Source organism: Chiloscyllium plagiosum, chromosome 16, assembly GCF_004010195.1.
Source record: "Chiloscyllium plagiosum isolate BGI_BamShark_2017 chromosome 16, ASM401019v2, whole genome shotgun sequence".
Lineage (NCBI taxonomy): Eukaryota > Metazoa > Chordata > Chondrichthyes > Orectolobiformes > Hemiscylliidae > Chiloscyllium > Chiloscyllium plagiosum.
The window spans coordinates 9,686,609-9,696,890 of record NC_057725.1 but is presented as its reverse complement, the minus strand read 5'-3'; the positions used below and the strand labels follow the sequence as shown (position 1 = coordinate 9,696,890).

The window sequence follows — 10,282 nt, the reverse complement described above, 5'->3', positions numbered from 1 at the left end:
CTAGTGGGGATAGGACAGTGTCGAGGTAGGTAGAAATGAGTTCAGTTGGGCAGGAGCATGCTGAGACAATGGGTCGGCCAGGGTGCTCAGGCTTGTGGTTCTTGGGAAGGAGGTAGAACCGGGCAGTGCGGGGTTCCCGGACTATGAGGTTGGAAGCTGTGGGTGGGAGATCTCCTGAGGTAATGAGGCTCTGTATGGTCTGGGACATGATGGTTTGGTGATGGGGGGTGGGGTCATGGTCAAGGGGGCGGTAGGAAGAGGTGTCCTCGAGTTGGCGTTTGGCTTCAGCGATGTAGAGGTCAGTGCGCCAGACTACCACTGGAGAGTGAGGCCACTTGGGGAACACCGGTGGGGTCTTCACCCAGAGCAGGGGAAAGTGAGGCCTCTTGGGGAAGACAAGCAGGGTCTTCACCCAGAGCAGGAGAAAGTGAGGTCCCTAGGGGAACACAGGCGTGGTCTCCACCCAGAGCAGGGGAAAGTGTGGCCTCTTGGGGAACACAGATGGGGTCTTTATCCAGAGCAGGGGTGAGTGAGGCCTGTTAAGAAAGCCCAGCTTGGAGCATCTGTAGATCCCTGGCTTAGGAAAGGAGTGTCATGTTTGCATTTTAAATATTATTTCTTTATTTTCTACTTTCATATTAAGAAGACTGTAGTGCTGAAACTTTGTAAACTTATTTCTTTATTTATATACTTCTGTACTGATGATTTAGTGCCCGGCACTTTATCTCTATGATGGTGCCGTCTGTGGCGACATTGCACACTTTTCACTGTACTTCTGTACCCTGTACCTGAATACACATGACAATAAAATCTAAATCTATCTAAGTCTGGCTCTGACATTCACAGTGATGTGCATATCTTGAACATTAGCGTGATTCAGACTTTGCACAGTTGAGTAATACACTCTGTAGTTTAACATGTTTAAACAAGCTCAGGCATGTCAACACCATCCACAAGAACAATATATTAAAGTTCTGTAAATATAGCTTTGCTTCATATTTCAGTCTAACAGCAACTCATGTCATTATTTGTTTCGCTTTTGTACCACTGAAGTATTTATTTGAATAGGGCGTACAATTGGACTATTTTATACAAAAACATATCGTTTTGGTAAAATTACCACCTGTTGCAAAATTGGTAAAGATAATCTTTATTTTCATATATTCATTCATGGGGTAGCATCACTCATGAACCTGATGTCTGCTGTCTGCCCTTAAATGGCCTTAAGCTGAGTGACTTGGCAGCAATTTTGGAGGCAGTTGAGTCAGTCATATTATTGTTGATCTATCAACCAGGCCAGGTAAGGACAGCAGATTTCCTTCCCCAAAGGATGGAAATAAACTAGACAATTGAGAATAGTTTCACATAAAAGTAAAATACTGCCAATGCTGAAATGATGCAAGACTTTCTGGAGAAACCCAACAGGTCTGGCAACATCTCTGCAGAGAGAAACAGAGCTAACCTTTCGAGTCTGACATGACTCTCCTTCAGAGCCAGAACATTTTCCAAAGACGAGTCATTCTTGCTGAAGATCCAACTGTAGTCTCAAGTTAAGGATCCAACATCTCATAGACCCAAAGGACTTTTTAAACTGTGTAAACTTTGCATTACATGGAACATAGAACAATACAGCACAGAACAGGCCCTTCGGCCCACGATGTTGTGCCGAACATTTGTCCTAGCTTAAGCACCCATCCATGTACCTATCCAATTGCCACTTAAAGGCACCAAAGATTCTGACTCTACCACTCCCACATGCAGCGCATTCCATGCCCCCAACACTCTCTGGGTAAAGAACCTACCCCTGACATCTCCCCTATACCTTCCACCCTTCACCTTAAATTTATGTCCCCTTGTAACACTCTGTTGTACCCGGGGAAAAAGTTTCTGATTGTCTACTCTATCTATTCCTCTGATCATCTTATAAACCTCTATCAAGTCACCCCTCATCCTTCGACGTTCCAATGAGAAAAGGCCTAGCACTCTCAACCTATCATTGTACGACCTATTCTCCATTCCAGGCAACATCCTGGTAAATCTCCTCTGCACCCTCTCCAAAGCTTCCACATCTTTCCTAAAGTGAGACGACCAGATCTTCCAAAATGGACAACCTCATACTTGGCAGGGTTGAACTCCATCTGCCACTCCTCTGCCCAGCTCTGCATCATATCTAAGTCCCTCTGCAGCCGACAACAGCCCTCCTCACTGTCCACAACTCCACCTATCTTCGTATCATCTGCAAATTTACTGACTCACCCTTCGACTCCCTCATCCAAGTCATTAATAAAAATTATGAACAGCAGAGGACCCAGAACTGATCCCTGCGGAATTCCACTTGTAACTGGGCTCCAGGCTGAATATTTACCATCTACCATCACTCTCTGACTTCGACTGGTTAGCCAGTTTTCTATCCAATTGGCCAATTTCCCTCTATCCCATGCCTCCTGACTTTCCGCATAAGCCTACCATGGGGAGCCTTATCAAATGCCTTACTAAAATCCATGTATACTACATCCACTGCTCTACCCTCATCCACATGCTTGGTCACCTCCTCAAAGAATTCAATAAGACTTGTAAGGCAAGACCTACCCTTCACAAATCCGTGCTGGCTGTCCCTAATCAAGCAGTGTCTTTCCAGATACATTTGTAATGGAGACTCTCCTTATTGTCTGCTTGATGTCATGTTTGATTATTTTTCTTCTTAGGCTTCGCAAACAAAAAAAATTGCTTTTCCTTATAACGGTGAAAACTTTGGTAATTTGCTCCTTCATTTTCTACTAAATTTCATTTTTAATGAGGGGTGCTAAAAAGGAGTAAAATATTTGTAATGACTGATCAAGGAGGCAGGGGTGGTATTTAAAAAGTGGGGACCTATTCACCCCTCTCTATCTGGTAGTAACAATGTGCTCCTGATGTTTATTATCAGACACTGTCACCCACTTTTGGACACTCACTAGGAAATTACGAGGTCCCCTGCTGATTTGATCGTCTGAAACTCAATTCCCCAGTCAGTGAAGCTGGTTGTGGTGAGGGACAATTGCTGGCATACTCATCGCTATGATCTACTTGAGTCCGAACAAACATTTTCTCATGATCTTTCAGCTTCTCCCTCTGAGCACGGGAATATCTCCACACCAGTTTGAAAACAGGACTAAATCAATGTCTAGGCTGAAATATTGATAATGGGCAAGCCATCAAAAATAGATAAATCAATACATTTTCTATTTGGACGCTGCATTTTCTCTTGGTCAGCATAGGTTTAATGCTAAATGCGCTTAGAACTCTTGTTTAAATACTTATTTTTTTACAACTACTATGTTCCAAAGAAAAATTGGACTCAGACTTCAATTATGTGAACATGCCTATTTCAGCATCACAGGAAATTCTCGCAACTTTAAAGCAATTTGCATTTCTGATAATCTCTTTTGTAAATTTAAAACTCAAAAGACATTAGGCTACAAAAATGGCACCATGAAATCTAAGTATGCAAATATTGCTATTAATATAAATATCATGATTCTTAACATGAATTCTTTGGACATATTTTTCACCTTCAGGATTAGATGAGAACAACTCAGATACAATATCCATGAAGATAATGATCCTACCTGATAAGATCTAATGGTTGGTATTTATACCACATTCCCCATCGAGCCCAACGCTCATAGAGCAAGTGCCTGTGATTAAGTGCTCCATGTGTTTTGATTGGATGGTTGCTCTTGTAGCTTCCCTGTACAGAGAAATAGTCATTTAAAATTATACAATCAAATCGGTAAAAGGTTCTCACACAAAAACATATTGGGATTGGCAGAACAGAGAGAGAAAAAGAGGGAGATGTGGAAAATCTTTTCATCTTGCAGTGACAGAATGCAAAAATGCCAAATTTCAAACAACAATTGATCAATTTTTCTATTGGTAGTCCAGGGACTGTATAGTTACTTTCTCCATGGCAATGCCTCAAACAATATGCCAAACAATCAACACCTATTTCTCCTGTGGTATTAATTGTTAGGATTGTTTGAAATTTTATGAGGAAGTGCCGGTGTCGGACTGGGGTGGACAAAGTTAAAAATCACACAACACCAGGTTATAGTCCAACATGTTTGTTTGGAAGTACTAGCTTTCAGAGTGCTGCTCCTTCATCAGGCAGGACCATTAAAACAAACAATGTATAGCACAAGATCATAGTGTCATGCAAATGACATGATATATTGAACAAACCTAGATTGCTGTTAAGTCTTTCCTCTTTTAGATTGGGTTGCAGGTTTCAATCCATTAATATAAATTCTGTCTTATGATCCTGCCCCACTGGCTACCTGATGATGGAGCAGCGCTCCAAAAGCTCATACTTCCAAATAAACCTGTTGGACTATAACCCAGTGTTATGTGATTTTTAACTTTGTTTTGAAATTTGGCATTCTTGCATGTGTCCTGATGAGTGCATAATTAAAAGCTGCAGCAAGATGTCTTTCTTTTGTGCAAAATGTACATTCTGCTCTATCAAATGAACATTTGTTGACATTTTATTATTGAAACACAGGACCTTATCTTAGAAATATGGATGCAGTACATCCTAATCATCTTTGGACAGATATGGTGTAGGAAATGGGGATAACTTTTGCAATGCATTTGAGACACAATGCTCGAAATGATCCAAGGTAAATTGATTTGAATGTAACAAAAACGCAGACTGTCAACATTCTGAATTCTAAATTCCTGAGCATAATGGAGAATAATGTGTGCACAACGGGATTTGGCTGACACCAGTTAGTTGGAAGGAAGAACAATGTACTGGTCCACAGGTTTTGACAGATACAGGGTAGATAAATGATAAAGCACTGAAGCTTGTATAAAAATAAAAGGAAAACAAAACCCACTAAATTTTTGTGAAACCTGAAAAGAACGATTTCACCAAGTGTTAATATCCTGAGATAAAAGAGAAAGTAGCAAAAATGAAACAATGCTACTCAGAATTCTCATGGAAGGCCATGGGATTAAAATGTCGGAGTTCTCTGACCCCTTTGGGAATGAGGTAGGCAAAAAGACTGACAGAGGTAAAAACAATGAGTGCAGATGCTGGAAACCAGATTCTGGATTAGTGGTGCTGGAAGAGTACAGCAGTTCAGGCAGCATCCAAGGAGCTTCGAAATCGATGTTTCGGGCAAAAGCCCTTCATCAGGAATAAAAAGGATGAAGGGCTTTTGCCAGAAACATCGATTTCGAAGCTCCTTGGATGCTGCCTGAACAGCTGTGCTCTTCGAGCACCACTAATCCAGAAAAAGACTGACAGGTCAATGGGGAAGATTGTCAGTGTAATGTATCTCGAATGCGTGGTAAGTAATACAGACTTTGTAGGTCAGATTCAGTCGACTTGGAAATCTGTCTCAGATGTATTTCATAGCTTAGACTACAACCTGTCATTACAGAAAGCTACATTTGCAATGTGCATGTTGTCACTGGAATCCATATTGCTACTGGACATATCGTTTCACCTCATCGTTAACTCAACTCCATATCTAGCTCTTTAAAGAACTCACACACTCATAGAATGGTTATAGTACGGAAGGAAACCATTTGGCTCATCGCACCTGCACATTCTCTTGAAAACAGCATCATTCATTAGTGTGAATCTCCTGACTTTTCCCTATATGCCATGTACGCTATCCCCTGATAAATAATGCTCCCCTTGAATGCCTCAGTTGAATCTATCTCCACCATTTTTCCAGGCAGTGCACGTCAGGCACTAACTTTGTACTGTGCGAAAACAGTATGTTTTTGCCACATCATCTTTGCTTCTTTAAATCTATGTACTCTTGTTCTTGTGCCTTTTATAAAGGAACGCAGTTCATAATGTAATGAACAAAGTCAAGGGTGAGTTACCAATTGACAAAGATAAGAGTGTGGATACCAACCTGCCATAGTCCTATAATGCAATAGGGCTGCTCACTTATCAGAGAGACATGATGGTGGTGGTTTAACCTGAGGATTACTGCACTGCAAACAAGAGGATGGTATATATCATAGTAGGAGTATATATCACAGTAACCTGAGCCAGTGCAGGAATGAAACCCACATTGTTGGTCTTACTGTGCATTAAAAGCCATCCATCCAACCAACTGAGCTAACCAATTTCCAACCTGCCGAACAGTTGAGCCAAACACATTTTCGGCTCAGCAGGGCCTGCAAACAAGAATAAGTAGGTGATCTTCCAGTGTGTTTAAGGGAGGTGATCCTCCGATATGGATGTTCCATGGTCACTAGAGAAGCCACCATCAGTGTCACAAGTATTCACTTAGCAACAATAGTATTAAAACTACATAAATCCACCAGCCCCTGCCTAATGGGACCTATCTAACTCAGAGCTTTGTGCCACCACCCACCCTCCCCCCAATACAGCTGAAGATTCATCTAGGGAGCAGTATCATGGAATTAACCACTTATTGGTGATGCTGCCCCCTGGTAGCACTGAGGTCATCACACTGCTGGTCCTTTGATTGGATTGGCAGCGGTTGGAGGTGGCTCACTCTCCTTAGTTAGACAGCAGCGCCGGTGGGGGGGCTCTGTTCATTGGACACTATCAAAAATCTTCAGATCCAGGCCTTGCCACCTCCCACATTTGGCCCCATCGACAGAACCTGCCGGCAATCAGTAAAATTCAGTCTGTTGGCTCAGGGAGGATATAAGTTAGAATCCCAACATGGCAGAGAGTGAAACTTAAATTCAACGAAAATCTGAAATAACAAAAATACAATCTGATGGCTCCACAGTCACGTGACTCATTACACTTCACGTAACCACTGTTGATTGTCCTAAATTGGTTCAGCAATGTCTTTAGGGAAAGAAAACTTGCCTGGTCTGGCCTACATATGGCTCCAGACCCATAGCAATATGGTTGTTCTTAAATGCCCCCTGGGCAATTAGGGCTGGACAATAAATGCTGGCCTGGCCAGAGATACCCACGTCCTGTGAATGAATTGAAAAAACAAAGCTCTGGCTGTTTCTCCACAGATGCTGCATGACCTGCTGATTATTTCTGTTTGTAGCTTTGATTTCCAGTATTTTCATTATGTATTAATGCTTAAACGAATCCGAACGTTGAAGTCAAAGACAGTGGTATTGAAGTGAGCAGTGGGGCTGAAGTGCAAAGAAGCCAGCAGCACCTGCAGCGAGAGATGTACAGAAGATTCTGGAAGATATTATTCAGCCAGAGAGGCAAAACAAGTTGTGGAATGTCTTGAAAGCTGACCTGCTAGACGCCAGCAGACTCTCACTCTCAGTGAAGACATTTTGGAATGTAACATAAGGAACTACAGACAGAAGTGTTTAAACAATTTGCTAAACCAAGTCTTGTCATATACAACACATACATTCACAGCTATAGGCTACTCGTCAAGTACCTGCTGATGCATATGGACTACATAGACAGGTAGAAGGCTGGAAGAACACAGCAAGCCAGGCAGCGTCAGAAAGTGGAGAAGTCACCATTTCGGGTGTGAATTAGAGGCTCCCATTCACAAAATAAAAATATCACATTGACCCTCTCCTCCCCTTTCACGACATGTCTACTATCTATGCCGAAATCTAGTCTGGCAGATCATTTAGGACAGATGACTGGCAACTGAAATTGTCGAATTTTGAAAAAAATGCCTATGGAGCAAAACTGACTTGAAAGGGTCACATGCAGAAATCATTCAACAATTCCACAGCAGGGCGTAATTACGGCCAGGTCTCCTGTATGTTTTCGGGTTGATATTGCCACAAAACATCAACTGTGTCAAAAAAATCGCTGTTGTGGGCAAGTTTCGATCAAAGGGAGAAACACCTTTCATATAATATTGGAAACTTAGTTCAAGTATAACTACTTGAATAATAAAAAGCAGGCAAGGGAATTATTAAAGTTTACACATACGTCAATTGCAGAAAATTACATTAGACAAACATAATCACAGAATATGTCTCCCTGCAAAACACCTTCTGCATTTTGATTAAGCTTAAGTATAATTCCACTCACTGATGTCTGCACTCACGATGCCTGACATTTTTCAAATGCATCGGAGACATTTCCTCTCTCATGTGATTCTTAATTATACTCATTTTAAAGACATAACTCCTTCACTGTGTTGCATAATTTTATTTACATTTTTAAATTAGAAATCATTCAACTGAAACTTCACTCAGATTACCTGCTGCTTGCCCATGTGTTTTTAACGTAACTCCAGAGAGGCTAGTATCATCAAGTCACCCTTTATTTACATGTGCACAGTACATGGATGCTGACCTATCAGCTTCCAGCCAGTCCGTACAGTGAGGAGAATCCCTGAGATTTCTGTTTATATCGGTCAGCCAGGATTCCCTGATTGGCCCCAATCAGGGAACTCATGCTCAACGAGATCGACTCGGCCAACCTCATTCTGATCACTACAGTTTTTAAAACAGGGACCATGAAAAACCAAAAATCCTTATCTCTGTCAAGAGTTAAACAGCATCCAGATTTGTTTAAGGATGTGGTATCAAGAAGCCTCAACTGGGAGGAATCAGAGATCCACTTAGTAGGTTTACAGATGACACCAAAATTGGAGGCGTAGTGGACAGCGAAGAAGGTTACCACAGATTATAACAGGATCTGGACCAGATGGGCCAAAGGGCTGAGAAGTGGCAGATGGAGTTTAATTCAGATAAATGTGAGGTGCTGCATTTTGGGAAAGCAAATCTTAGCAGGACGTATACACTTAATGGTAAGGTCCTAGGGAGTGTTGCTGAACAAAGAGACCTTGGAGTGCAGGTTCATGGCTCCTTGAAAGTGGAGTGGCAGGTAGATAGGATCGTGAGGAAGGTGTTTGAAATGCTTTCCTTTATTGGTCAGAGTATTGATTACAGGAGTTGGGAGGTCATGTTGCGGCTGTACAGGATATTAGTTAGGCCACTGTTGGAATATTGCGTGCAACATCTCCTTCCTATCTGAAAGATGTTGTGAAACTTGAAAGGGTTCAGAAAAGATTTACAACGATATTGCCAGGGTTAGAGGATTTGAGCTATAGGGAAAGGCTGAATAGGCTGGGGCTGTTTTCCCTGGAGCGTCAGAGGCTGAGGGGTGTCCTTACAGAGGTTTACAAAATTATGAGGGGCATGGATAGGATAAATTATATGAATAGGAAGGGTTTGGAGGGATATGAGCCGGGTGCTGGCAGGTGGGACTAGATTGGGTGGAGATATCTGGTCGGCATGGACAGGTTGAACTGAAGGGTCTGTTTCCATGCTGTACATCTCTATGACACTCAAACTGAATTCACTGAGTTCCAAAGATGAGTCATACAAGACTGAAAACATTAACTCTGTTTTTCCCCCAACAGATGCTGCCAGGCCTGCTGAGTACCTTTATCATTTTCTAGTTTTGCTTCAGATTTTCTGCATCCACAGCATTTCGCTTTTGACTGATATGAGGAGGAATTTCTTCTCTCAGAGGATTGGGAGTCTATGGAACTGCTTGCCACAGAGAACTATGGGGGCAGAGGCGTTATGTACATTTAAATCTGAGATAGATAGATTCCTGATCAGTCAAGGAATCAAGGATTGTGGAGAAAGGGCTGGAAAGTGGAAGTGAGGAACGTCAGATCAGCCATGTCCCTAGGATGGGGGATTTCAAGACAAGGGGCACATTTTTAAGGTGAGAGGAAGGAGATTTAAAGAAGACATGAGGGACATAGATGGTATTCTGGATTAGTGGTGCTGGAAGAGCACAGCAGTTCAGGCAGCATCCAAGGAGCTTCAAAATCGATGTTTCGGGCAAAAGCCCTTCATCAGGAATAAAGGCAGTGAGCCTGGAGCGTGGAGAGGTAAGCTAGAGGAGGGTGGGGGTGGGAAGAAAGTAGCAGAGAGTACAATGGGTGAGTGGGGGATGGGATGAAGGTGATAGGTCAGGGAGGAGAGGGTCCACCCACCTCCATAACCAGCGCTCCTCAAACATTCCAGAAGAGTCCCCAGGCCTCAGAACCTATTCTGCCATTAGCCATGCAGCTGATGCAGCTGCCACCCCCATGCTGATTGATGATGTCACTTCCGCCCACATCATGGCCACTCCCACAAGCACTTCCACCCCTCACAATTCCTCAAGCATCACACGTGACATCACTTCCGCCCTTCACATCATCGCTGATGCCACATGCTCAGTGACTTCCGCCACCCCTACTGCCGTTGTCACCACCACTTCCGCCCCCACCAGCGCCACTCACCTGCATTCTGCTGACATGCCCCCCCATAGACCCCACTGTCACTATCCCCACCC

The 10,282-nt window shown here is 42.8% G+C and overlaps 1 protein-coding gene across 1 annotated transcript in view; it reads right to left on the bottom strand.

The window, feature by feature from the left end:
- The window catches only part of ano3 (anoctamin 3), a 559,677-nt gene that overhangs the window by 150,255 nt on the left and 399,140 nt on the right, over nt 1-10,282 (bottom strand). The window contains exon 12 of the mRNA XM_043705429.1: nt 3,609-3,730. Coding sequence (XP_043561364.1) covers nt 3,609-3,730 — 122 coding nt within the window. The remainder of the gene's footprint in view (nt 1-3,608; nt 3,731-10,282) is intronic.